Source organism: Stereum hirsutum (assembly GCF_000264905.1).
Source record: "Stereum hirsutum FP-91666 SS1 unplaced genomic scaffold STEHIscaffold_1, whole genome shotgun sequence".
In the NCBI taxonomy this organism is placed as follows: domain Eukaryota; kingdom Fungi; phylum Basidiomycota; class Agaricomycetes; order Russulales; family Stereaceae; genus Stereum; species Stereum hirsutum.
The window spans coordinates 2,970,515-2,997,771 of NW_006763131.1; the positions used below are offsets into that span (position 1 = coordinate 2,970,515).

At 52.3% G+C, this 27,257-nt stretch overlaps 8 protein-coding genes across 8 annotated transcripts; 5 read left to right on the plus strand and 3 right to left on the minus strand.

Annotated features, from left to right (window-relative positions):
- Positions 1-1,493: 1,493 nt before the first annotated feature.
- Positions 1,494-3,033, minus strand: STEHIDRAFT_151993 (high affinity nickel transport protein nic1; the record flags this gene model as incomplete). The annotated part of the gene is made up of 6 exons (XM_007298955.1): positions 1,494-1,744; positions 1,810-2,477; positions 2,554-2,639; positions 2,704-2,776; positions 2,836-2,852; positions 2,914-3,033. The coding sequence occupies 6 exons, from the start codon at positions 3,031-3,033 to the stop codon at positions 1,494-1,496; spliced, it is 1,215 nt and encodes a 404-aa protein (XP_007299017.1).
- A 411-nt stretch (positions 3,034-3,444) lies between these two features.
- On the plus strand, positions 3,445-5,018 carry STEHIDRAFT_47719 (biotin synthase BioB; the record flags this gene model as incomplete). The annotated part of the gene is made up of 8 exons (XM_007298008.1): positions 3,445-3,655; positions 3,725-3,745; positions 3,808-4,078; positions 4,141-4,195; positions 4,256-4,398; positions 4,469-4,544; positions 4,604-4,778; positions 4,840-5,018. The coding sequence occupies 8 exons, from the start codon at positions 3,445-3,447 to the stop codon at positions 5,016-5,018; spliced, it is 1,131 nt and encodes a 376-aa protein (XP_007298070.1).
- A 1,531-nt stretch (positions 5,019-6,549) lies between these two features.
- STEHIDRAFT_151995 (uncharacterized protein) lies at positions 6,550-7,811 on the plus strand (the record flags this gene model as incomplete). The annotated part of the gene is made up of 7 exons (XM_007298956.1): positions 6,550-6,770; positions 6,834-6,896; positions 7,000-7,059; positions 7,128-7,189; positions 7,250-7,338; positions 7,472-7,624; positions 7,686-7,811. 7 exons carry the CDS (start codon positions 6,550-6,552, stop codon positions 7,809-7,811), a joined length of 774 nt encoding a protein of 257 aa, XP_007299018.1.
- A 379-nt stretch (positions 7,812-8,190) lies between these two features.
- STEHIDRAFT_71664 (uncharacterized protein) lies at positions 8,191-9,573 on the plus strand. The gene is made up of 3 exons (XM_007298127.1): positions 8,191-8,425; positions 8,517-8,709; positions 8,783-9,573. The coding sequence occupies exons 1-3, from the start codon at positions 8,241-8,243 to the stop codon at positions 9,533-9,535; spliced, it is 1,131 nt and encodes a 376-aa protein (XP_007298189.1). The 5' UTR covers positions 8,191-8,240; the 3' UTR covers positions 9,536-9,573.
- A 235-nt stretch (positions 9,574-9,808) lies between these two features.
- STEHIDRAFT_164923 (uncharacterized protein) lies at positions 9,809-19,156 on the plus strand. The gene is made up of 48 exons (XM_007298957.1): positions 9,809-10,080; positions 10,169-10,411; positions 10,476-10,593; positions 10,670-11,021; positions 11,076-11,177; positions 11,241-11,563; positions 11,651-11,693; positions 11,760-11,800; positions 11,861-12,061; positions 12,134-12,265; positions 12,318-12,335; positions 12,392-12,743; positions 12,819-13,124; positions 13,190-13,220; positions 13,280-13,292; positions 13,348-13,522; positions 13,586-13,750; positions 13,814-13,853; positions 13,909-14,013; positions 14,090-14,279; positions 14,354-14,403; positions 14,468-14,569; positions 14,637-14,749; positions 14,806-14,812; positions 14,868-14,901; positions 14,956-15,070; positions 15,129-15,146; positions 15,205-15,263; positions 15,320-15,359; positions 15,418-15,602; positions 15,660-15,821; positions 15,881-15,886; positions 15,946-16,148; positions 16,217-16,461; positions 16,530-16,649; positions 16,710-16,834; positions 16,890-17,159; positions 17,223-17,416; positions 17,479-17,566; positions 17,626-17,650; positions 17,709-17,836; positions 17,894-17,933; positions 18,000-18,058; positions 18,126-18,181; positions 18,250-18,304; positions 18,391-18,585; positions 18,667-18,805; positions 18,886-19,156. The coding sequence occupies exons 1-48, from the start codon at positions 9,821-9,823 to the stop codon at positions 18,891-18,893; spliced, it is 6,051 nt and encodes a 2,016-aa protein (XP_007299019.1). The 5' UTR covers positions 9,809-9,820; the 3' UTR covers positions 18,894-19,156.
- Positions 19,157-19,521: 365 nt separating this feature from the next.
- STEHIDRAFT_89903 (uncharacterized protein) lies at positions 19,522-20,750 on the minus strand (the record flags this gene model as incomplete). The annotated part of the gene is made up of 4 exons (XM_007298266.1): positions 19,522-20,013; positions 20,099-20,433; positions 20,500-20,527; positions 20,590-20,750. 4 exons carry the CDS (start codon positions 20,748-20,750, stop codon positions 19,701-19,703), a joined length of 837 nt encoding a protein of 278 aa, XP_007298328.1. The 3' UTR covers positions 19,522-19,700.
- A 155-nt stretch (positions 20,751-20,905) lies between these two features.
- STEHIDRAFT_127473 (Translin) lies at positions 20,906-21,447 on the plus strand (the record flags this gene model as incomplete). The annotated part of the gene is made up of 2 exons (XM_007298958.1): positions 20,906-21,019; positions 21,097-21,447. The coding sequence occupies 2 exons, from the start codon at positions 20,906-20,908 to the stop codon at positions 21,445-21,447; spliced, it is 465 nt and encodes a 154-aa protein (XP_007299020.1).
- A 995-nt stretch (positions 21,448-22,442) lies between these two features.
- STEHIDRAFT_89904 (kinase) lies at positions 22,443-27,063 on the minus strand (the record flags this gene model as incomplete). The annotated part of the gene is made up of 5 exons (XM_007298267.1): positions 22,443-23,060; positions 23,128-23,428; positions 23,487-25,174; positions 25,250-25,462; positions 25,523-27,063. 5 exons carry the CDS (start codon positions 27,061-27,063, stop codon positions 22,652-22,654), a joined length of 4,152 nt encoding a protein of 1,383 aa, XP_007298329.1. The 3' UTR covers positions 22,443-22,651.
- Between the last annotated feature and the right edge of the window lie 194 nt (positions 27,064-27,257).

A 27,257-nucleotide genomic window follows, 5' to 3' on the forward strand; every position in this document is an offset into this window, starting at 1 on the left:
CTATACGGTTTCTTTCTTGCTCTCGTCGCAACTGTCTCCCTGTATAACCAGTCTGCTGCCCTTGCGGCAATACGTTCAAATAATTCATTTTCGCATGATGCGCAAGACGCGTCATGTTTTCATACGTATACGGCACGGCAGGATCAATATGTCGAAATGCCTTGAACAAACATCGAGCGAAGTGGAGCGTGCATGTCATCATATCACTACATATAGCCGCCGGGGGCTGCGATCGACGCGGTATGGTCGTCACTGGGCCCTCGAAGCCCCCAATGGGCCAGACTCGACACGGTTACTTGTAAGGCTGGATTCGGGAGTTGGTCCCACCCGTTTGACTTCCGCCTTCGAAGCCGCGGAGAGCTGTGCATTGACATACGCCGGTGTGTCATGTTCATCGAGAAATGATCACGCCAGCTCGCGTAGACCAGTAGGGCTATCCTCCACAGATTGTACACCCGTGCGGCGGCGATGGAGAGAAAGCATAATCATCGCGTTTTATCGACAGGGGCGACACCCCTTTCACACGCTACGGTGGAGACACTGCGTACAGATGGACTGGTTATTCGATATAGCCATCATGGTCCCTCGAGACCAATGCCCGTTCTTCCCGAAGGCATTCGGGAAATACGCAACGCAAAAGCGTAAGTAGTCGAATGAACGTAGCCTGCGCTCCTCCAGAAGCTGCTGGATAATACAGTCATGCGTACGCGAATGTAACTTCCGCTCCCCACTCCAACTTCAAGTGACTAGTCATGCACCGATGAAGGATGGATCTTTAGCTTGTGGCGTTCGACCCGTTTATCATCAAAGCATCCGAGTGTGGAGCCAGAAGTCGATATGTTCGTTCGGTGGGAACATGCCTTTCCAGAAGATGCGGGAAGACCATAACGTGATACAGCGGCTCCAACAAGAGAAGGGTTTGACTATGGGGATGGTAGGCTGCGAGGCTAGGGGGTGGGGCGACTAGTGATGTCTCATGGAAAGATCGTAACGACCCTCTTTTGCCATCGTACTCATCTGCGACACGTTTGAGGGGAAGGTCATGATGAGCCCCCTGTACTCAAAGCGCAACATTTGGCCCGGCATCACCAAAGATAAAGGACAAGGAATTTGAGTGACTCGCGGATCGAGATCCGGGGAATTTAGCATACGCTAGCATGAGATTGAGTGGCACATCGGGGGTACGAGCCTGAGCCTAAAACGCCACACCGTGGCAGCCAGCGGTAATCGTCAGAGCGCAAATGAACTCGTATATTTGTCTTTTGACGAGTGATCGCCGGCGAGCGCCTCATCGCAGAAGAATTTCACTAATGCAGAATAGGTTAGTAACAGAGGATGAAAGGACAATACGAGCGTACCACGTATAGCTACAGCATCCGTAGAATCTAAAGCTACAACTTGAGCATTGCCTGCATTTCCTTGGGTGGTGGCGTGAGCGTTTGACGGTGAATGGCGTCGGTATAACAGCTACACACCTTTGTTCATTTCTACTGTTACACCTCTTCAACATCAACCGCAATCTCTTTCACTTCCTTGTCTTCGGTTCCGTCTCGTTCCGGAGATGAACCCGGGCCTGGGCCACCGTGCTCGATCTCGTTCGAGACCGGGACGTTGGCTTTCTCGTCGAGAGTATTCAACATGAGATCAGCCCGTGGTCGATGCTGTTCGACGTAGCGACGCCATGGACGGTACAAGAGGACGCTGATACCACCAAACAGCACAAACGACGCGCTTATGGCTCCGCCTGTGAAGTGTACGGTCAGAGTCGGCTACTGGTGTGAGGGCACTCGAAGATGGACGAAAACTGACCGATGATGTCAAAGTTATCGCCCGCAGCGGCCACGCCGTCCCAGAAAGCGCCGTGAGGGTTCGCGGTGTTGAGTATGAGCGTGAAGAGTTGTATGAAGCCTATGGCAAGGGCAGCGATGATGGTGATTCCGGTAAGGACGACGGAGAAATATAGCACGGTGATAGGATCCCGAGCTCGTGCCGTAGAGGTATACAGCGCCATCATGAGGGCACCGTCTGTCGTGTCGAGGAGGCACATTCCAGCGGTAAACAGGATAGGAAAGCACAGTATAATCCAGATGTTGGTCCCCTTCGTCGCTTCGATTGAAGATATACCTAAGAGCGCGACCTCAGACGAGGTGTCGAATCCCAGCCCGAAAAGCACGCCCAACGGATACATCTTCCAGGGGGTGTCTATTAGCTTGAACATCCCTTTGAAGATCGAGAACAGACATCCTCCTCCTTCAAACGAGAAGGCGTCCAGTTCGGAATCAGGAGCCCTGGAGAGGATCTTGCGGAGTTGTTCGACAAGCTTGTAGAGAATATATATGTTGACGATGCCGAGGACGAGGAGGAAAGCAGCGGAGACGGAGGTACCGATGATCCCACCTGTCGAGCTGAACTGGTCGAACTTGTTACTGATCGCACCGGCAGTCGCCGCGACCACGATGCTGGTGATGATGACGATCCTGTCATGGGGGCAACCGGGTGAGTACAAGTTCGTTCCTGATCGCGGTGATCTCAGAAGGAAGGAAGGGGACGAACGTCGAGTGCCCCAGGGAGAAGAACATGCCTACAGTTACCGGATGTTGGCCAGCCGCGACGAGTCTCCGGGTCATGAGGTCGATCGCCTGTGAGGGAAAATGTGTACATGTCGGCTACACAGCAGAAACCTCATGGGTAAACGGGTCGTACAGATATATGGTCGGCATCCAGCGCATGCCTTAGGCCAAGAGTGTACGAAAGGACGGCGGTGGAGATCAAGGCCCTGAACTCAAGTATGAGTCTCACTCAACTTCGCCGTCGAAAGATATGGCATCGACGAACCCACTACTTTGAGTGTGCTGAGTATGTTGAACAACGGATCAACATGCCATCAGAGAAGCGGGATCAAAAGGCACATACCAATGCAATGCCGGTACCGGTCCAAACCAACGCATTGACGAGGAGCAGCGCAAAAATAATCGAAACCACCGATAGAGGCAGGACACGGATAAAAGGAATACGGTCATGAACGTTGCGCATGCTTCCTCGCACCTTCAGCGACAACTCAGCGAACATCACCATGGCAGCAACGGTGCAACCGAGCAGTTGGAAGGCTAGACACAGGCGCCTGCGGTCTTTGGCCTCATTCGACCAAAAAGACCGGTTTTGCGAACTTGGGTGACTCGCGGGTGGCGACGAATCAAGTGGCCCGAGTTGACCCTGTTTGAGCGCCTATTTGGAAATTGATAAGATGATCTGCACTCGAACCTTGCTGGGGCTGATGTAATGCGATAAGATTGAAAGATCCCCATCCCCACGGCTATTTCCATTCTCCAAGAAGTCAAGACTCAAACGTTTCCACAGCCAAGTCAGTCGCTCACCTCTACATCCTGTACATTCGTCGTCAGCCACTCTCTTTCATACTGGTCCACGATGTTTCGCGCACCGTCGATGCTCAGATCCTCGCTCGTTAGACGGACGCTTGCGACCCATGCCTCAGAGGTGGCCCCTCCACCAGCTGTGCGCCACAATTGGGCGAGAGATGAGGTCCAGAAGGTCTACGAGACTCCTCTGCTTGATCTCGTCTTCCGGGCTGCTGCTGTACACAGAGAACACTTTGATCCAACGAAGATCCAACTGTGTACCCTGATGAATATTAAAAGTACGTTGTGCTAACAATCTGAATATGCTCCAGGACTGATTGGCTTCATGAATGGACGCGAATGTATAGCCGGTGGATGCACAGAGGACTGTGAGTCTCCATCGTGTACATTTACCGACGTCAACTCAATCTGAGCTGTACGAATGCCTCAGGCTCGTACTGCTCTCAGTCGTCTAAATACTCGACCGCTACCAAGGCGTCCAAGCTCGTTGACATCGAACCCGTCCTCGAGGCTGCACGGAAAGCCAAGGCGAACGGAAGCACTCGTTTCTGTATGGGCGCTGCATGGCGAGATCTCGCAGGCCGGAAGAGTGGCTTCAAACGCATTCTGGAGATGGTCACGGAAGTGCGTAAGATGGACATGGAGGTCTGCACGACGTTAGGAATGTTGTCCCCCGCCCAGGCTCAACAACTTAAGGAGGCGTAGGTTCTTCCAGCTTATTGTGTTACAACTCTAGAACTCTCTTGACCTCTTTGCATGCTAGTGGGCTCACGGCCTATAACCACAATCTCGACACTTCGCGAGAGTTCTACCCAAAGGTATTTGCGCATCTCAGAACTTATGAGTCTGATATCTTGTCGCTGACTTCGAGGGACCAGGTCATCACCACCAGAAGCTACGATGAACGGCTCGATACCATCTCTGCCGTTCGTGATGCAGGTATCAGTGTATGCTCTGGAGGTATCCTTGGGCTTGGCGAGTCTGCGGAGGACCGCGTCGGTTTGATCTGGGAAGTTTCAAAGTACGGATCGCCGGCATCCTCCAAGCGCGCGCTACTGAACTGATCCCATTGGTTCTTCCTTGGCTTTTAGCATGCCAGAACATCCAGAGTCGTTCCCTGTGAATGCGTTGGTCGCAATACCCGGTACACCTCTCGAAGGAAATGACGTACGTCTCTTGATCAGGCAGGGAGTTCACGTCGAGTGGATGCTGACAGATATCTGCAGCCCGTCCCGCACCAGACCATCCTACGGACCATTGCTACAGCCCGTATAGTGCTCCCAAAGACCATCATTCGACTGGCGGCCGGCCGACAGACGTTCAATGAGAGCGAGCAGGCGATGTGCTTCATGGCAGGTGCCAATGCGGTGTTTACAGGCGAACAGATGCTTACCACTCCGTGTACGTTCGATCGCCCGTCTGTTAAGCGTGAGTCTAACGAAGCTCGATGTATGGCTTGTAGGCTCTCCGTGGGACGAAGACAAGGCAATGATGTCTCGCTGGGGTCTCGAGGGCATGAAGAGTTTCTCCCAGGTTGACGTTGCTCGGAAGGAAGGAGCCAGACTGACGTCGTCGCCTGTCTCTACGCTTGAGCAAATCACGGCCGCGGACTCGAAGGAAACGTCGTCAAGCTCGCTGTGAACACATTATATAGCTGCTTGAACGTCAGAGAAGACAAAGATGAATGTTGCTGTGAGTACGGATTGACCTCCTTTGTTTTCTCATCCTTCTATTCGTATTGCTATCGACCCTGCTCACACGAATCGTCACCAATCACAAGAGATGTAGAAGTTAGATCACTTGTATCCCTTTTCTTGCTTGAACAGACCACGATTTGTAGCCCTTCTCATCGGCTTGGCCATTTCCAAATTTACTCGGCGTAAGCGACGAAGCTCAAAATACCTCGGCACGGTGATTGCGCAGGAGTCGCCTTCTGGGCGGAAGAGTCTCATCAACTTCTGATCGCAGAAAATAGTCCTCTGTGCGACTCCATCGGGTTCTTGGCTCTGGTTGGGGTATCGGACACCAAAAATGGAGCTGTTGGCATGTTCGATTGTACTCCGAAGAAAAGCATTGTTGGTACTGGATTCCTGCTGTCTTTGCTCCGTTGACCACCGTCGACGTCATGGCCAACATTTTCACGTAGACTTCAGCTCCCGTCGTCCTTTCTCATTCTCGTGGGAATCGACGGTCAGCTCGGTCGCTGTCAATCGTGATCAGACTCGATTTCGAGTGGACATCAGACTCGAGTTCTGTTTCTATCGCACAGACTCGCAGGATGGGTCGAATCTCTGGCCTACATAAGAAGTGATCGACTTGGACGACAGGGGCAAGGAAGGAAGGAAGGAAGCCCTTTCTAATCTGAGTGTTGTTTACCGCTTTTGGAGTTGGTCGCTTTCTCCTCTCGGCTTCTCATTGTCCTCCCGCTCGCTTCCTCGTACTTCTCAGATCGGGGCCGCTCAGGGACCACATCTGTCGTCTTCGAGTATGTTCGTCCTTCTCCGCGTCGCGTTCACCCTCGGTGCGCTTGTAACCATTTCTGTGCCGCGTCTTCGACATTCATGGGATGCCCTCGGGTTTGTTGTGACAGCCAACTGTGTCAATGGATCCTCATCGTTTTTGAAGGGGTTCTCATCCATGTATATTGTTGTCTGACTGTTATGCATTTCGATGTCTGCAGCACGCAGGACCAGCTACTCAGCAGGCTACCGAGTGTATCACCAACTTGGTCCTGTCCTGGTCTCGCCAATGTCCGGCTCTGATCGAAAATTTCAACTGTTTCTATCATTCGAAGGACCTTTCAGTCTTCTGTATTCACCCACCGGGACCGAAATGTCAACGACAAAAAGACATACTCAATCCAAACCTGGACTTTGGAGTCTGCACGCTGAATTCAAGCAGAGAGTGATCTGATGTAGATGTAGACGCTCACTCGCCTCACTCCTCACTCCCATCCGTCACCCTCGTCAGCTGCAGCGCGTGAACCCTCCTAGAAAAGCTTGAGCGATTCAGACTTTCTCTGGCGTCGACCTATTTTTACCTAACCCGCCAGCTTAGACTACAAACGGCGATGCTTCAGAACTCGAACTCACTCCTGGTTCCATCGTTTGGTCCTTGCACGCCCTTCTCCTACTCGAACTCGCGCTACTATCTCTCATCTGGTTCGCCCACCATGACACCGGATTATCGTTACCCGCCTGCCTCACAGCTCTTTTCTTCGCCTTCAGACTCTTTTTATCCCGACACACTTGCTCCCGGCGGGCGCAGGGACCAGCAAGACACGCCAGAGAGCTGCTCTTTTCCTGCCACTGTCATGTCCCCGCAGTCAGCGGCGAGCGGTGCGAGGGCTGCTGTCTATCCTTTCATGTTGTCAAAAATCCAGCCTTCGAAAAGGTACGCCGTTGTCTTGATCCCTGTCCCGAACTTTCACATCGCTGATAGAAGTTGTGAACCCAGATATCTCGCGGTGTCTGCACAGTCCGTATACGGTGGGCCTTACGCAAATATACCCGTGCTCGCGTCAGTGCCCTTCCTCCTTTCTTCATTACCACAGCCCCGTCTTTTCGAATGTGCACGCTCAGTTCGCCTTAGCTGACGCTTCTCCTTATTTGGATATAAACAGCCGAATATCCGTTATAGACTATCGAGGAAATGTTCTACTGGATACTCTTGTTCGTCCGACGTAAGTCGATGTCCTCAGACTGTGCCGCATATATGCGTTTAACATCGAGCTACACTCTACTTTTGCAGTCTCCCAGTGACCAACTTCCGTTACAGCGAGACTGGTCTACAGACTAACCATTTCGCCTCTGGTAATTCCCCATCGCTCCATCGTGCAACTCTGCCTGCTAATATATGACTTAAATATATAGCTCCGACCATCGATGAAGTCAAACGACAAGTGGCCACTCTCATAAGTGGAAAGATCCTCGTCGGACATAGTCTCTGGGAATTCCTCTCGGTTCGTTCCTCCTCTCTCTTTCTGTCCCTAACTATCTCCTACATCTCCATGATCTTCGCAGACACACTGACGTACTGTCTAAAACCCACTGTTTGGTGGTGTCATGCATCTGTGTTGACTATGATACACGCAGGCTCTACAGATATCGCACCCCGCCAATAACACTCGCGACCTCGCGCTCTTCGACCACTTGCGCCGATTGCTCCAATGCAGACATATCCTCTCCTTGCCCATCCTCGTCAATAGGATACTAGGAAGAGATATCGGCCTGATCACTGAAGATCCGGTGCGTTTTGATGATGAGCTCTATCTCAGACTGTGACTGACCCCTGATACTGACTTGCCAGACGGAGAACGCGCGTGCGGCGATGGACTTGTATAGGTTTAGTGAGGTGAATTGGGAGAGTACGCTGGAGAGAGGGGGATGGCCTTGTGTTTTGCCTCCGGCAGCGGCTGCTGGGTGTTTTACCTGATTGGTGGCTCGACAGACTGCTGAGAGGGTATGGAATGGGTCAACTCGTCGTGCTTGTGTTCAACCGTTACATGCGGATTCAAAGTGTGGTGTACTTGTAACTGGAGGACCTCAAAAGACTCTTCGAGAGTCATTCAATGGATATATTTATTAGCATCGACCAGATTGTACTTGATGAATGGTAGCTGGGAACAATGTCTTCTGGAAAGAGATAATTTGAGTAAGTAAGAGTCGTGGCAGGTGAAGGAAGATCAAAATGTGTGGCCCCGGCACTCGATGCGCCACCCGACGGAAGCAACGGAGCTTGCCGATCGACCAATTCGAGGCCCTTTGAATCCTCTTTCGACTGCCTTCCCCCCAAATACACCTTCCACCCTTCGTCGCGTCGCGTCGTCTTGTCTTTTCATCTCTCTGCTTCATACCTGCAACAATGTCTATCAATATGGCTACAGACCACTCACAGATGCACGTTACGATGAGCCAACCAGCTTCGAGACCGTCGACGAGCCACCAACATCAACACCAACACCAGCACCAGCACCAGCACCCACACACGGTTTACTCCGCTGGGCAGAAACGACCGGCTTCGTTTTTCGATGAGCCTTCGCACTCGCAGTGAGTATCTCTATGTCTCATATTCTCTGTATCTTCTACGCGTTTTCTATGACATGACGGTCGCTGACGATTATGCGCGATTGCTTGAAAGCTATGGTTATGTCCCGGTGGCCTCGAACGACTACAATTCGTCGTATTACCCAAAGGTCGTCTCAGGATCGGACGAGGAGGATGTGCCGATGAGTGCATTGAGGGGCAACTGGGGCCGAAAGACCACGAAAGGCGCGAGATGGCATCGGAGAGGGAAACTCGCGCCATGGGGAGCCGGTCTGGACGAATGGGAGGTACGTCCGTCATCGTCCACAAATTTTCTACGCGGGATTCTATCTGACGATGTGTTGCTACTTAACGGAGCAGGCTGAAGAGCGTGCTAGACAACGCCTGAAGATGCTCTTGCCCCATGAACGACGATCACCGTCTCCGCCCACACTTCCCCATCTCCGTTCAGCATCGCCACCCCTCACTGCTCCCTATCCCGCGCCGAACACGCATCATCTGAGCTACTCTTCGTTCATCATGAGCAAGGCTGTCACGCATTCTTTCCGTTCGCCATTGATCGAAGATCTGGAGCGGGTGTCGAACGGATTGATAGAGGGAGAAGGGCACCTGAAACGGGCGTTGGGGAGGTTGTGGCAAGTCATTAGCGAAGATCCAGACAGGGTGAGAGCACAAGAAGCTGCAACAGCGAACGATCACGTGATGAAGCAGGAGGAGGAGGATGGAGAAGGACCCGGGGCGGATTCGGCTCTCGTCGAGAAAGAGAAGAGGATTGCGCGCGCGCCGGATCTGACCCCTGTAGCACACAAGCTGTTCGTAGAGTTCCAGGACGCGGATGAAGGGGGGCAGATGCAGAATTCTCCGGCTTTGCAGGATACGAGACCTTCGATAGACGTGCAGATGGACGTGCTGGACAATTCGTTGGCGACGTTGAGAGAGCTGCAGGATGATGGTAGGGAGTATACCGAGCGCTTGGAGGAGATACGGGAGCTGTTGGGGGATGTGAGAGCGCAGAGGGACACGGTCTGGAAGGTGGTTCGGACGAACGCTCTCAGCGAGCTGCAACAGATGGCAGCTGAGGCTGAGGCTGAGGCTGAGACTGTTTACGAGTAGTTGTTTTTATGTGTTTCCCTTGAAAGAACTGTACAATGGGCATATTTTATTTTTAGCATTTTGCGGGGATGAGATGCGGGGAAGTGACAGCGGTCAACGATCCGAACAGCCGCCCGCGTGGCACCGACCAGTCGCGGAGGTTTCGCCACCAAGCGCGCTTCGGTGACGAAAGCGCCAACAGGCGCCACAGCTGCCAATTCTCTCTCTCTTGCTGCATACACGACCCAGCGAATTGATAAACGCCCCTCGCCTCCTTTACTCTGTCTCACCACCATCACCAACGAAATGACCCTCCCCGACCTTGCAAAGCTCTCGATACACGACCCGGTTCCGCCAAAGCCACCCCCTATCCCAGAAGATATCGAGCACGCGACTGACCGCTATGTTCAAAAGCTTAAAGCGTATGCAAGGGCCTTGCCCTATTCCATCGAGTCAAACTCGAGGATGCAGGATATGCTCGATTTCATCTCCAAACGCATTGTCCAGTGCGTGGAAGCCAAGGACTATGACCCCGGATTCTTGCAGTGGGACAGCATGCTCACCTAGTAGGCACCACATTCATTCGGGATTTCCATGTCTCTCTCTTATGAATATCCCTTATAACTGAGATGATCGTTTTTTGTTCTGTTTTAGCTGGTGCTACCTCAAGTACCCTATCCCGAAAGATAAGCGGATACGGTTTGTTATGCTGTACTACAATATTTGCATCACCCCAGGCATGCCTCTGCACATAGTCGCCACTTGTGCGGATGCATTGGATGGCTTGACGAGGTCAAAGAATAAGATCTCAGTTGAGGATATACGACTCCCTTGGAAGCCCCTTTACGATCGCCTGTCCCAGGACCTGTTTCTTACCAGGCGTCAGTTCGAAGTCAGGCGAGTTGTCCTAGGTCCATCCTACTCCATAGTCTTGTGCTCATTTGTGGTGATACGAATGCAGCCAAACTTCTTATTATATGGGCTACGTCATAAGCATAATGCGCCGTTTCTACCACCCGGCAGCTATCGACGAGATGCTCGCCACATTCGTGCCACAGATTAATGGAACCGTCTTGAATGCAAGTCACACCTCTCTCCAAATATCTGAATGAACATCCTCACTAACTGCTTGACTTGTTTCGAACCATCATACAGAGTCTACTCGTCACGCAATATTATATGTTAACTTTTCTCCCTCAATCTCACCCTCAATCTTACCTCCCCATGTTGTTCCGTCTCTGGGAGTCCGTGAACTCCTACATCTTCGACGAACGCATGCTCCAATTCCTCGCTCGACTGGCGGAGATGCATCAAGACCCTTCCGTCAGCGATCCTGCCAAGATTACTGAGATTCCTGACGATGCCCTTTCCGAGGGCGAAGGAAGGCCCCAGTGGGCCAAGGACGATATGAAGAACGGCAGCCTTTGGACAGGATTATTCAAGGACGTGGGTATATTTTCTGAGTACGACTGGCACTTTATCATGTGCAAGTGCTTGGCTTCGATGGGTAAGCCTTCCTACTTGCCTGGAGGCCACATCACGGTGCTGACGCCCTCTTCAGAGATTCCTCTGGCGGACTCGGGATCCTTGACAACTGGACCATCCGCGGACAGTCAAGCAGCATTCGAAATCGGTCGTCTGCCCAAGCCAACATGGCGCATTAGTAAGGCCCTCTCGCACATTTGGCCCTTGCCCACAGATTCGGCTGACCATCGCATATTGCTAGTCTCTTTGGCCAGGATCATCGTCCACTCAATGGCTCCAGACGGACGACCCGTTGCTCCATCCAATGCCCCGACACCAATGGGTACTCCCATGGGCTCTGGGTTCAACACGCCAGGAATGACTACACCGGGCGTCATGACGCCACGAGCGGTGGGCAGTGGGTCTGTGGGGGATTATTTGACGGCGCATTTACATAAAATGGCACCGTTGTTGAGCAGCCATAGCTATGTCGGAGGTTCGAAGGCATTGGATTCGTTGGTGAAGCTGATTGCGTCCACGGAGAGCTTCTTCCATCCGTCGAATTCGGGTGCGTGGACCTCAGACGTAAGTGGCGTTTTCGTGTTTGTCCCACCAGATCCGATGTCATGGGTGGAGTGAACTTCTGCTGATGGAAATGGTTATACTGTATAGCTTAGTGCCTTCATCAAATATGTGGCATATGAGTTCAACAAACGTGAGTACAATTTCTTCCTTGGCCTCCCTTCATGCTATCGCGCTAACTCTGAATCAATTCTTAAAGGTTGGCACGATGAACAGAGACCAGACTGCAAAACGCCCAAAGTCCGATATCAGTTACTCTTCCACCCCAAATTTCACCGCTAAATGAACGGATTCATGTAGCATCGGCGACTGACACGCGACATGAAGCGAGAGCTCGTCAAGAGCTTCCGGACTGTCGCTCTCCTGGCAATGTTCTCCGAAGACTCCACGACTGTCAGCAACATCTCGAGCTGCCTGAAGTGGATGAGCCTCATGGAGCCCGAAATGATCCTTTACCCAATCTTGGAGAGAGCTGTGCCCTCGTTGGAAGCTCTCGTCGAGGTCGGTTCCATTGCAGTTTGAAGAGCTATTGTGGAGGATGATTTCTGATCGCCCTGGGTCATACTATTGTAGACTCAACGCACCATTGCGGTGATCAAGGCTTTGGGAGCGATCGCGCCTGCGATCGTGTCGAGGCAGGTCTACTCCCCGGGTGCAAAGCACCTTGTTCCGATTCTACAGCTTTTAATTCCTGGGATTGATCTCGTGAGTGCACTCTCTTTCTGGCAGGTTTGAAGATGCTAATATGTTCTCCTAGAACGACCCGTCGAAGACTGTGAGCCCCGTTCATGAGAGTCCTTGAATCCTCTGCTTATTCTCCCCTCCGCAAAGCTCTGTACTACAACCTTTCTCATCGAAATCTCGCAATACATCAAGTTCGGCGACCTGACATCCCCAGCCCATACCCTGTCTGCCGACATAGATTCAAGGTCTCCGTTGTCGGCATTGTCGGAGGGCTTGCCTGACGGCAACGGCTACAGCAACGGACCTCCAACTATCTCGTGGGAAGCGCGGGCAGCGAATGGGACAGAGGTCAATGGAGCGCCACACTTCAGCAAGGAGGAGGAAGATGCTCTCCTTCGCGAGTCTACCGGCGGCTTCCCGGAGTGGATCGCTAGCTTCATCAGGAGGGTCATTCTTCTCTTTGATAATCTGCCTGAAGAGGCGGGTGGTGCCACAGAAGGTCTGTTACAGCTCCTTTTCTCTCATATCCGGTCACGTTCAGTACTGATACTACAACGACATTTCATGCACCCAGTGCAACTGGTCGATGCGGTGACGAACGCCTGCAGCCAGATTTGCATCCATCTCTCCGAACCGCTCTTCGACCTCGTCCTCAACATGATCTTCGAGTACGCCAGCACGAACGTGCGGCCGAACGCAGTCCGCGCCGTGCATCAGCTTGTCGAATGTGTGGCGAACGCGAATCCGACGAAGACCTTGGCCAGGTTCATGCCGTTTTGTGTGAGGAATATCTATGTCGAGCTGGATAACGGGGCGAGCGCTGTGAGGACGACTTCGAGTCTGTCGACGTCGTTGCCGGCGGATGCGACGTTCCATTGGAGTACGCTTTTCTGGTCGCATGTAAAATGGATGTTGTGTGGCGCTGACTGAGAGGACCTTGATTAGATTTGGCAATTCTTCGTGGTGCGATGTTCAAGTGAGTGTGTGTCTTGCGTTTCTACATGTGTTCTCTATGCTTACTTTCTCCAATCTTAGCGATGGCAAAGCTGTGCGTTCTTTATATCATACGTGGCTGACTGCAATAACTGAGTCATTGTCGACAGGTTCTCAAGTACAAGGACGATGTCGTCCCTCTTCTGCGACGCCTCCGGGATCATACGTTCTCGAAACGTGGATTCTCTTGGAGCGGCAAGCTGCTGTCGAGTCTACTCTTGACCCTCACGCACACCTACCCGTTGGAGGACAAATTCGTGAACCCGAAGGAGTGGAACAGCGAAGGTACCAAAACAGATATCTGCCGCTTTCATCCAAGCTTCTGATCGTTTCATGTGTGATTGTTAGAGTTCCGAGTCAATCATCACCAGCATTGGGGCAAACTGTATAAGGCAGAGGAAGTCGAAGTCTCATGGCATGTACCTACACGGGAAGAGATAGACTTTGGTCTGCAGATATTCAGAGATCTTGTCGAGCCGTTGATGGACAGGCTGGAGGGGTTGCTCAAGCCAGGCAAGCTTTCTGTGGCGCTGCCTCTGAATTTTAACCGTCAGAGATACTGACGGGTCTTTATAGGCGTTGCTCGAGATAGCATATGGCGCAGTGACTTCTGCCGGTTAGTTATTTCCATCTCCTCTGTTAAGACATCATTTTGTTGACAATGTTTGCAGGTATCTGAGCTTCGTTCGTAATGCCTTCGCAGGCACACCCACCTTGGTCAAGGAGACGATCTCGAAGGAAGATAATCAGCACGCAGTCAACACTACGGACATCTTGTGTGTTTCTAGTTTACTCTTACATTTTTCTCCTTTCCCTACTGACTGAAAGATCACTAACGCTTTGATTTGGCAGGAATGAGATCCCAGAAATGATAGCCTCGATCACGCCTTTGAACGCGGGATTCGCGATCTCGGATCCGGCGGACCCACGAGCGAAGTATTACACGGCGATCAAAAAGCGGTTTGGCAGGTTCCTGCATGATGCATCCACCTCGCTGAGGCAGCAAGGGGAAGAGAACACCGTGGATGCTGTTGATCTCCTGGTTTGTACTTCCCCCGGTGAAAATTACTAGGTCATCTGGGTAGTCACTGACTTCATGGTCGTTTGGGGGCGTAGATCGAGTCCATCAGGACGTTTATGCTAGAGTATGGGGATAGCAAAGACAGGTACTGAACAATAACTTCGAGGTTATCGACTCTGATTGATCTAATTTCGTTCACACTTTCCTAGCTACTACCTGCAGCTTGATAGGTATGGGACCGAGCTAAATTACGCACGTCAACATTCGAGGCAGAAGGCTTGGCCCAGAGCCGTCTTCGTTCGGAGGGCACGGTAAGTATCTGACGGTCGTTGCCCTTTTTTTTTCCCGTCAAGTGTACTAAAGTCTCGGTGTCTTCAGACTATACCATGCTGCTCGACTACGATGGAATTCGATTGAGAGGCCACGCGGGCCACTGGAAGACTCTTTGATCGACGACGTCGCTGAATGGTCAATGTGGCAATATGCGACAGGTATGCGGGTCTTCATTCTTTCGACTCTTCATCAACGCTGACTGTCGTATTCTCAGTCAGGGAGTACGTACAATGTCATTGATTTCGGAGAAGCTGTAATGTGACGAGCCTTTTACAGTTCCAGCCAGTCACTTCTGGATTCTCTATCTTCGGTGAGCTCTGACAGTTGGACAATTCGATGTTGTATATGCTCAATCAGACGGTAGAGTTATGATGGCGTCCGACGACTCTGTATACCTCGGATATACGAGGCTCTCGCTCCCGGCACGGACGACGACCGGATGAAGGGCGCACTCTGGACTCTAAACATGGGTGCCTTCGGTGAGCTGTAGTGTCTCGATGACCGCATCGAAGACTTTACTTAACACCATTGTCCCAGTGAAATATGCTATGGCCGGTATGTCTGCCTGTCACGCTCGCCCTAAGGTAGTGATGGCTAACTGAAGAGTGAATAGAACCGACCATGACCGAAGAGCTTCTCAAGCACATATTTAGGTGCCAGGCCAACGAGAAGGTTTGACTATGTGGCCTATTTTACGAACGTAACACCACTAAACAAGTATTAATCAGCCTAGTATTCAAAATTGTGTAGCCTCCGTCACAGAGAATGGTGCGCCACACTTTCCTTGTTGTGTCATACAAAAATCAAACCATTCGTATGGCCACAGCCCTCAACAGCTTCGTCGAGCCATGTTTCCTGGTATACGGTATCGAAGCACCACTGCTAGACAAAGCTATAGAGCGCTTCAAGGCGTCCTTGCCATTCGGACAGGAGGACCAAGCGGTAGTCGCCCGATGCGCAGAACAGCGTGCCCGGCGGAATAACCTCCAAAGCAACGGTGCTAACGCTACGGTGTGTACTTCAATCGTCAATTCAGGCTTCACCATCCTAATCTCAATCTCTCGGCAGACGTCTTTCGTGCTGGACATTGCAAGATCGAAGTCGACCCATTGGCGTTATGCAATCTTTGCGCTTAGGTGTCTGCGAACTCTTATCAGGAGGGACACACCAACCACAAAGGAGCACCTTGCTTATTTCTTGGAGAAGGCCCACGATGATCATCCGTCATTAGTTTGTCTCCGTGTTCCTGCTTCGTGATCATATTATGCTGACCTATCGAACTATTATAGCGCTATGTCTGTTCATCTAACTGACCGCATTTTCGTTTAACTCTGACCCCTATTCAATCTCCTAGTACTCCCAGAGAGCCATCATGAAGAGTACACGGTACATCAAGCTCCGAACATACGCCAAAGCTCCACTCGATATCATGCTGGAAAAGAACAACAACCCCATGAAACGCAAGATCCCGTTGAACACACCCGAGGTGAACTTCACCGACAAGTTCCTGGATGCTTTTAAGCACCCGGAGAAGGTCCAGACATTCTTCCGTGAACCGTAAGCAACGTCTGGGTCGCGCTTGCGTCCGCGGACCTTGATCTTGACGTCATGCCCTTCTTGTACAGACTCTACAAGGAGCGAGCGAACAGTGGTTGGGTGGCCTGGAGCAATATCATCAGTGGTTATTCTCCGCCGCCTGGCTCGGGAGCGGTACTCAAGCCCTGGGAGAGTGCGAGCGCGAGCGCTATCGAGGCGATACGTGAAGCCGCACAGGACGCCAAATTCTGGAAAAGTCTCTCCACTCATTATGCCGCCGAAACTAACGCAGATGCCGTTTCGTCTGACAACATGTCGGCGGTGAAGTCGATAGGTGCGTGGTCCCGTATACTGAGACATTCTTTCTAAAACTGACTCAGCCCATCGTGCCCCACAATGTAGTGCAAATCTTGGAGGATGAGTCGTTTAAGCCTCTGCAGGACCTCGTCGAAGAGCTGTTGGAGAAGTCGGACCAGAATAAGCAGCGTGGAGCCGCAGAGTTGATGGCTGGCCTTCTGTGTGGTATGGTCCTTCCTGTTCTCTTAGGGTTCCACCGTCTCTGATGGTCATAATTTCTCTCAGGCGCTAAACACTGGCCGATGGAGAGTCAGAAGGAATTGTGGGCATGGGCTATGCCTCTCCTCGTGAAAACGTTCAAGACTAAGATCAAGACGGATACTCTTCCGGTCTGGACGTCCTTCCTCGAGGTAAGCGCACATTAAAATATCCCAACGGCCGATATACTTAACATCGTCGCGGCAGTACATGTTCTACAACCGGGATCCACGAAGGTATCAAGTGCTGGTCGATCACCTCATTGCGGAGTTTAATTCAACCGATTACAACGGAGAGTCTTCTCTCAACGCTGTGAAGGCACTGAGCTTCCTTCGCGCGCTATACGAGGAAGAAGGTTGGAAATTCACGGCTTGGACCGATGCTGCCATTGAGCGCGTCTGGCCTGAGATGAGTAGCGAGCACGATGAGGTCCGGTCACATATCAGCGAGCTGTTGGCGTTTGCAGATAAAATCAAGGTCTGTGGTGCTTCAAACTCCATGTACCAGGTGACGGCTTACTGACTCGAGTGATATGCATAGCAACGGCCTGTAGTGTCCCTCCCGACCGCTGAGGTGTTTGTGCAAGAATGCCGCACCACATCCATCGACGTCGACCTTATGGGTATGCGCGGCGTGTTCCACGAAGCCCGGGTCGCCGAGCTCGTCAAGAAGTTCCCCGAGTGGCGTGCGGAGCGTTTACCTGGTTCTCGGGCTTTCCAGTCAACTTATGACAGGTTCGCACCATCTCTTCGTTCACGGGTCAGACGAACGCCCTCACTTACTCAACCTCTGGTAGGGTTGGCACGACGGTCTGTCGGTGGTTGTTCCAGACTGTGCATGATACGAGCGCTATTTCCGTTTTTGACTATGTTCTACCTCTGATGGTGAGCTGCCTAGACCTTGTTACTTTGCTCGCTGAGACCGACTTCGCATCCTATCTTAGCCCGAACTTTTCCGCTTCACCGAAGGTTCGTCCCCAGGATTCTTTTTCTTTGCTCTCCATCTTCTTACCGAGTTCTGATCTAGTGAATGACAACAACGAGCTCGTCAATCGGGCAAGGACGCTCCTTGTTCGGATGTGTGGCGTGACGCCACCCAGACCACTCATTGGACCCATCCTCAAGGCCATCTTCAGTGCCATCCAAAACTCACCCGTACGTCCCCGTATCGTCATATTTTCTGGAGCGTTCTGCTGATGGCTGCTCTATCAGTCGTGGAGAGTACGGCTGCAGGCCCTCCCCCTCATCCAAGGTCTGTTTAGAGTGTATTCTCAGCGTTAGATCGAGTCTCTGACACCGTGGCCTGCAAAAAAAACAGTATTTTATTTCAGGCAGGTCCCTCTACTGAGTGACGCCCAGATTACGGAGATTATGGAGGTATGTATATGTATTGCGTGGCTTCGAAAATTTGTGATGACCGATGATTGGCTGTTTTCGATGACAGGTGTTGTGCAAGTGTTTGGACGACGAGCATGTCGAAGTACGAGAAATGGCCGCGACGTATGTAGTTCTCCTCATCTCAAATTTACCTTGAATCTGCTGTTCATTCACAACATCGGGCTATACAGCACGCTCTCAGGTGTTCTCCGTCTCTCCCCACGGCGAAGTCAATTAACGCTCAAGGTACACATCCCAGTCCTTCCTATCTCCCAACTTTCAATTCCCAACTCCCAATTCTGACACTCTCATCTCTCTGTCCGCCTCCACAGGAACGTTTCCTCCGCCTCCTCAAACGCTCCCACCTCCCGACCAACCGTCAATCGCCCATCTACGCCTCCGCCATCCGTCAACGCCACGCCGCCATCCTCGGCATCGTGGCGTTGGTCGACAGTTACCCCTATACCGTCGAGAGGTGGATGCCCGAGCTGCTGACGAACGTCTTGGCGGAGCATACCTACGATCCGGTCAGTCTTTTTGATATTTCTTACTCTTGAGTCGGGTTTCGTCTCTTTACTGATGTGTGTGGTGTTTATCGTGTGGCTCAGATCCCGATCTCGACGACGGTGCGGAAGTGCGCGAGCGATTTCAAGAAGACGCATCAGGATACGTGGCACGAGGACTCGAAGCGGTTCTCGGAGGAGCAGCTCACGGCGCTGTCGACGCTCTTGACTGGTTCTTCGTATTGTGCGTTCTCCTCCTCCCCTCTTCCTCCTCCCTTCCTTTAGAGTTGAGGTCTGATCATCATTCTTTGCGAAATGGAATAGATGCTTGAAATTGTGAGATGACCGCGAGGACGGCAGACTGAATATTCTTGGCCTTTCCGATACAATCTATCTGTACTGTAACAACTTTATCATGACCGACCGAGAAGAGGGGGCGGGTGGATGCGGAGCACGCGACACAGACCGAAGGGAAGAGGGAAGGGAACAAACGTAGATCGGACTACTTTTATTGTATCAACTAACCTCTCCACGACAAAGTTTCGCCACTAATGCGTGTATGTACATAACCTAACAACTGTATATTTACTACCGGATCGCATCTCGTCTTGTATATATATGACCGTTGTTCGTTCGATCATTATGCTTGGGAAGAGCGCAAGAGGAGACAAGAAAGAACTATCATCTGTATTTAAGTCTTGTTACGAGTGTGAAGACGTGTATACAGACAGCGGATGCGATTCTGATCGTGTCAACCAAAGTTGCAAACTAGAACAATGAAGGGAGCTTACATACACCACGAGATCCAACCCAGAGGGTTGGACACGATAATGCACAAGTATATAATTTCAAACAAAGGAATTGAGAGAAGAAGGAGAAGAAGAAACCCGACAAGAAGTCCCAGACGAAGACGAACGGAGTCCGATGTTTGGAAGAGTACAAGCGTTATTAGAGAGAAGAGGGAGGGGGAGGGGTTGTAATATAAAATCCGATTAGCCGCATCATGAGTCCAAGAGAAAGAAAGCAAAGACGGAAAAAGATGAAATAAATCAACAAACACGATGTGAAAGGATGACAGGGATTGTTTGCGTTATGTGCGTTATGTCATGCGGGGGATTGGGTATGGCGTGATCGTGGATTTAAACAGGGATGGTCCGTATATTGAACGCCGGCTCGAGATTGTTCGAAGACGATGCAGGAGCGGCGGCGGCGGTGTCGACGGTTAATTGTCTAGATGACGACGGACGTGAAGAGGACGGAGAGGAGGACGAAGCGAAGGACCGTGAAGGTGGACGGGAACCGGCTTCGATATCGGGAATGGCGAGTGAGGGTTCCGTCGTCTCTGTTCCGTCTGCGTGGCCCATCCTCGAGCCGGCGTCGGCGACGGTATCGATAGGTGCGTTCGAACGATTGCCATACCCTGACTTGACACGGTTGTTCGTCGTCTCTTCTCTGTGTCCGGTACAGCCGATGTGGCAAGGAGGCGGAGGCGGGTGGTTTAGCCCGAGTGGGTCGGAGTATGCGAAAGAGCACATACCGAATCTCTGCGATGAGGTCCTCAATGGCGTACCATGCCAGACCGCCATAAGCTACACCTCGCCACCAACCGAGTTTATCCGCGGGCAGGACGTAAGCGTGTGCGTGGAGATGGTCCGTCACTGGGATCTTGCTGTCCTTCCAAGGCGGTGTGATGAACCCAATGCGGAAGTTGGGGGTATCCGTCGTAGGTGTCGCTGCCATGAAGGTGGACGCTCGAGGTGAGGGTGAGATGGGTGAGGCTGGGACATCGGTGGACGGTCTGCCGGCGAGGTCGGTGAGGAGGCGTGTTGCGAGATCCCGGACTTGGACGAGGAGGGGCAGATCGCTCGAGGACTGCGGATTTATTGTGTAAGTGAAACTGCTGGCATATAAATAAAAAGAAGAACGGGTTGTACGGACGAGCATGTAAATGGAGGGGACATGGAGGCTGTTACAGAAGGAAGTACGTTAGAAGACGAACAGAAATAGAAAAGGAGGGGTACTGCGGACTTGAAGGCGATGATGATATGGCCCTTGGAAGAGACAGGGTTCGCGGTTTCGTGGTACGCGGTGAAGTTGTCATCCCGATGGAGGATGTTATGGGAGGGCGAGTCACGGGCGGCGGAGACGACCCCGCACAAAGGACAACCGGGTTTTGGACTGAATGACATTTGTGCTCGTTCGACGTGCGGGGAATAACGAACGACTCGGAGCGCACGAATAGCTCCCGCCACGCCCGTCCCGGGCTCCGCTCCATGCGGCCCGCCCGTGTTCCACTCATCCTCCGACGCGGTGATCTCGACGCTCGTGTACTCTACCGTGCCCGATGGCATCCTCAGTACCTCCAGGTGGCGCTCAGGTCTCCGACGTGCTCACCGTGTTTGACTCCTTTCGACAGGAGCTCGACGACCATAATGATCGCAGAGAGCGCCTTATAAAGGTCCCTCCACTCTATTTACACCTGTTCATCACCGCGTTCGAGTCTAACCCTTCTCGCCTCCTTATCCATTTCCATAGGCCAGCCGCGATGTCACCAACGCGTCCAAAAAGGTCATATTCCTCCTCCATCGCATAATGACCGACCCCTCCGTGCAAGATAAGGACGCCGCCTCCCGCGCCACACAGGAGGGCCACAAAAAGCTCAAGGACATCCGGCTCATGTTCAAGGCCATGAAGCCAGAACTGCACGGCGACCGTTTCTGGCGCTATCAGCACCAGGTCTCCCCGGGCCTGCAGGAATACATCGAAGCGCTCAGCTTTGCGCATTATCTCGATCGGGGGACACTCATCACCTTTGATGACGTCCAACAGACCCTCTCGGACGAAGATGGTCTCGTGAGTGCAGAGCCAGGCACCTCCATCAACTAACTAAATTCTGTCTTGTTGAATTAAATTAAATTATGTGGCCCAGTATTTTCCGCTCCCGGTCTCGGACTACCTCCTCGGCCTGTCAGACCTCACAGGCGAACTCATGCGCTACGCCATCTCCGCCATCTCCAAGCGCGGCGGCACCACAAAAGCAGCGAACATCAGTTCTTTCGTTCGGGGATGCAAAGCAGGTACATATATTGACTCTTCCAATTCTTTGACCGGATCTGCCAAGCGCTGATGCCATCAATGCCCGTTCGTAGACTTCGAGGGTTTCACGCCCTACGTTCGGGACCTCTCGAAAAAACAACGGGTTACCTCACAATCACTGCAAAAGATCGAGCAAGGCATGTCTTTTTTTTTCGATACTGAGATAATTAATCAATTTGTGGCCTCACCTGACCACCATCAATCTAACCTCTCATAGCGGCCTACGCTATCGCCGTACGCACGTCCGAATATGATCTTCCCCCAGACATCCTGGAAGATATCGTCGGTCGGATGGTCTCCGGCTTCAGTAGCGCCGACTCATACGGAGGCGGGCGGAAAGGATCTCGCGCGGACGATAACGACGAAGGGGACATGTACGACTAAGTAGTATTGATGGACTTGTGTTTGTGTCTTTTGCCATTTCGTTTTGTTGTACTTACTAGCACCATAAACATAAATTACTGTATGGTTTACTTTATTGTACTCGCTTGGGACTTTCCGGGGAGCCTTGACATTGTATCAGAGCGCGGCATAAGATCTCCTCTATATTGCGTGAATCGTGAGTGGTTCCGTCATACGTGAAATGATCAAAAAGATACGTATGTATGTGGTAGGTAACTAAAAGTGAGCGGACGAGCACACGCACAGGTCAGGTCAATCCGTGTATGGATGGCGGCCAGAATAATGATATGTATGTATTGCAAGAAATGTTTGTATTCGAGAAAGAAAGAAAGAAGTGTATTCGAGAAGAGAGGTGGAAGGAAGAAAGAAGAAGAGTACATGGCGGGGTAAGGCGGGTAGATGGACAGATGGAAGAGCAGAGATGGGGCTAAGCTACACAATTGGGCATACAAGAACAGTAGACAGCGATAGGGAGGGGGGATAAGGGGGAGGGGGTGAGTGGTGAGTGGTGGGGTCAGATAGGGTAAGATAGTCCAAAGCAAAACGAACAAACACAAAGTCCTCAAAAACGGGCCCACAGTCAGAAAAAACCTTAAGGAGGAAGCTGCATCTCGCTCGAACTAGGCGGTGACGGCCCCTCCGTCGTCGCCGCCGACTGCGGCGTATGCATCGGCGAAATATTCGGCGACAGCTCCGCGATCGCCTCGACCTCCTTCTCCTGGATGATCGCCGCCTGTCTCGCCACTGTGGCCGTCTCGAACTCCTCGTCCGGTGGCATCTCCGTCGGCGGACTCGTCGCCAGCTCGTCTTCTTCGTAGTCCTCCAGAGCGGCCTTAAACTCGAGCATCCAGGGGTGATACATCAGCTCTGTTGCGGAAGGACGTTGCATCGGGTCGACGGTCAGACATTGACGGATGAAGTCGATGCCGAGTGCGCTCAGCTGATCAGGTTCTGGCAGTGGTGGATGTTGTGTGGCGACACCGATGTGGAACATGATGGCCCTGCGTAGTAGAATAAGAAGGTCAGATTTCGGGGAACATGTACCACAGACAAAGACGGTCTGCATACCATTCGTTATCCAGATTACTCCACGGTTTCTTCCCGGTAGCGAACTCCAGAACGACACAGCCGAGCGACCAGATATCCATCGCTCCATGACGACCCCGCATGTCGTTCTTGATGACTTCCGGGGACATGTACATCGGTGTCCCAGTCAGACTGTTGTTCATGCCCAGTCCGCCACCGAGTCCGCCATCGGGACCGGCCGGGCGTCGGGAACGTTGGACGACGGAGCGCTGGTTCTTCGCTAGGATCTTGGCAGCACCGAAATCAACGTACTTGATGACGCCGAGGTGGTCGAGAAGGATGTCTACGAGAGATCATGGTCACACAACCAATGAAGAAGTTGAAGAGCAAAAGAGGCGTACTGTCTGGCTTGATGTCTCTGTGAATGATACCTCTGGAGTGCAAATATCCTAGACCCTCGAGCAGCTGCATCGTGTACACCTGTATGATCCGCTCGTCCTCGATCCGTCCATGCTCAAGCAACGCCGCCAAGCTCCCACCCTTACAGTACTCCTCAAAGATGTATACCTTATCGCGGTGTACCTCGATCCCATAATACTCCACCACATTCGGATGATGCAGCATCTCCATGACCGCCAGCTCGTCCTTGATCTGCAAATACAAACTCGGCAAACCGGACATCTCCTGGAACCTGATCTCCTTCACCGCCATGAGCGTTCCCGAATCCAGGTTCACGGCTTGGTAGACGGACCCGAACGCGCCAGCGCCGATGAACTTGCCCTGCTGCCAGCGGATGGAGATATTCGAGCTGAACGAAGCCAAGAACACCAGCGACCGATCCTCCAACTTCTCGTTATCGAGCACCCGGCCGGACATCCTCTGCTCGGACGTCACGCACGCCCTCTCGTTCTCCAACTCCGCCAACGCCCTCGTTGTCTTCTCCCAGTAATGTCTAACCGTCGGATCGAGGTAGCCTGTCGAGACCGCGGTCTCTTCCGAGTGGTCCAACACTGTCCCGGTCAACTCGTCGTCCGCGCTGAACGTCTCCAGAGCGGGCGCTTTACGAGCCAATTCGCCCTGTCGCTGTTCCTTCTCCCGTTTCGCTTCGGATATCGACCGTGCGCCTAAGATGTCGAAGTGGCTGATGAGGAGTGTCATACAACTGGCGACCTTCTGACGCAACATCTCGAATTGATCGTCTGGGAGCTGAAGGATGTTGTTTCGCCGGGTACGGTGGAGGGCGAACTCGAGCGCGTTGACCGCCCACCTGAACGTCTTCCTGTCGTTCGGGTCGCAATCGTCGCAGATGAAGGAAACCCATGAGATCGCGAGCTTGATCAGCAGTCGATTGAACCTGAGCAGCGTGGACCGGTCCATGTATTTCTGAACGTGTAGACCGTGCTCTGACGAGAAGAGGTACCAATTTTCGAGCAGGTCTTGTCGCTTGGGTGAGTCCCGCAGCGACGTGCGGACATAGTGGACGGAATCGACGATGGATTCGGCGAGTCGGTTCGTGGCGCGACCGATCTTGCGCAATTCGCGATTGACACTGGGAAGGTGGGCTTGTTGGTCTGCGATGCAAGTCAGCGGCTTGATGTCCATCTCGATGTCTAGATCTTCCTCGTCGTACGGCATGAAGGCCTCCGCAAACTGTTGTTTCGCCAGATGAAGCCTATGATATGCTCCGTCAGCGATCAGTCGAACTCGATTATCCCTCAGCTCGAGGTCGATCTTCGGCATCTCGAGCATGAAGACGAGGCCATTCCATAGGAAGCGCTCGCGCGGTGAGAGCACGAGGAGATAGCCAGCCTCGTCGGGATATTCGGCATTGAGATCGTAAGTTTCAACCACTTTGCGGCCGTCATCTTCGAGCACCTCGGTGACGTGGAATGCTTCGACGAGTATGCGACGGATATAGTCGGGATGCTCACGCAAGGGTGGCGATGCGATGATGTACGTGCCCTCTTCCTCGTACGTCTGAGTGTAGATAAGGAAGTGGTCGGTCTCGACAAGGGCTGCGATGAAGAGCTCCATGGAGACACCATCGAGGGTATATTCCGCGGAATTGCTGAATCTCTGGTTGATCGTCCTATGTCAGGGAGAGAACGGAGCGATTGATGAGCCTGGAAGCGCAAAACTTGAAGTGTATGTTAATATCTCGTACCGAACAAAGCGTTGCAGCTTTCGGTAGCGTAGACGCACGCTATCTAGGATTTTGCTGTACCAATTTACCATTTGGTCTCCGTTCATTTGCGTGCGGACACCTTGACTATTCAACTGCTCCTGTCTTCGTCGTTCGCCTTTATTCAGAGTTGGTACGCGGACTTGAGTCTCGAAGAAGTTCGTGACGCGAACCATGAGCTTGTTGGTGAGAGCACTACGAGATGTAGACAATGTCATACAGCGAAACAAAATTCAGAGTCCATATCGCACATACCAGAGTTGCTCCGCCACCATCGAAGCGCCGCCTCCCGCTGTCAGCGCGACATCGTTAAATGTGGCCCACTGGGCTTCGATGACATCCGTCTCTTTGAAGTAGATATCCTTCGCTCCACTCTTCAGCTTCCAGTGGATGAGTTTGAACAGGAAGGCCAGAGCTTCGAGGACAATAAAGTCGTAGTCCGCGCTGATACAGTGAGGAAGATTCCAGTTGCCTCCTGGATCCGGAGACAGGAACGCTTCGTATTGACGCTTGAGAGTGCAGGCGATTCCGATGTTGAGTTTCAGATCATCCGTCATTTGGTCAATAATAAGGACTTCTGGATCTTTCAGTTTGAGAGCGTAATCAAGGCGAACGCGGAGGCTAGCTTGGGCGAGTTGAGTTGGGAAGGATATGAGGGGGACGAGCTCGCGCTCGAAAGTGGGGAGGTTTAGCTTTCGGAACATGGGGGCAAGGTTAACCTGTGCGTCACGGGCAGTGCCAATGAGGGCGTGGACGGTGGTCATGAAGCCCTTCGCAAACGTCATCTGGATAGACTCCTCTTTAAGCACGCGTTCGAGGAAAGTAGTCTCATCAGCGAGAGCACCTCCCTCTCCATGAGGTTTGAGAGGATCTCGAGGTCGAATTACTTGGTCGTTGCTGGTGCCAGGGGCACTGACGTCGAGTGTCTCGCTACCAGTCCATTTGCGAAGAATATTGATCTGGTAACGGAGAGACGTGAAGACGGTGGACCATGTGATGATACTGTCGCGGTACAGCTGAAAATCTTCCTCGCCGACGAGTGGTTTGTCTATCTGGAGTGCTTTCAGGCTCGGATAGAGTGACTGCACAATGTCGAGGTGACGAATAACTTCGTTGACCTGCTCGAGAGCTGCCAAACCTGGGTCGACGGCCTTGTCGACATCAACCGCCCGAAAGCTCAATACTTCATTGATAACATGGTCGACGGTGCGCAACCTCCTATCGTCGATCTTCTTCCTCTCTTCCTCCTCCGACGAACCCGTCATTTTCGCGCGAATCCCGAGCCAGATGTTGACTCCAGTATTGTCCTGCCCTTCTCCGGAGGAGGCGAGAGCGGTAGCTATTCGAGTCTTCTCCGACTTTAGAACGTCGCCATCGAGGACTGAAGCAAGCATACTCTGCCACTCTAGCCGTTCCCTGTCCTCGAGAGTTTCTGGCTCTATGGGCTCGGCGTCGAGAACGAGAGACAACCTGTCGTGCGATTCGGTATTGCCGACGAGGGACACGCGGCCTAGCTCCTCGTCATCGCTCTCCCCTGTATCGACCAGTTGCCCAAGACCTCTCTGGAAATAGTGACTGTCCGGATCACTTCGGGGATCATCTTCTGGCTCGGTCCTGTATCTTCGGAGGAACTGAGAGTAGATGTCGTGGTGGTTGGCGCTATACTGAGGGACTGCGGTAGAAGAAGATTGCTGAACAGGGATGTTAGAGGAGTTAGTGCCGGGAGAATAGGACGCTTTCTGGCGAAGTTTGGCACGGGAAGGGACTGAGGAGGCGGACTGTGTAGAGAAAGGCATGGGGCGTGAGAGAGATTGTTGTGGTTCCCAGTCGTCGTCTTCTTCCTGTCCGTCAGCGACCTCGGCGTGCGCAAACAAAGTCGGTGTGTGGCGCATCATCGTCTAGCAAGACGAAGTACTTAAGAAAAGTGCGGAGAAGGCGTCGAAGCAGACCGGCCTTTGACGTTAACTGCCACAGCGCGTTCATGACGTGA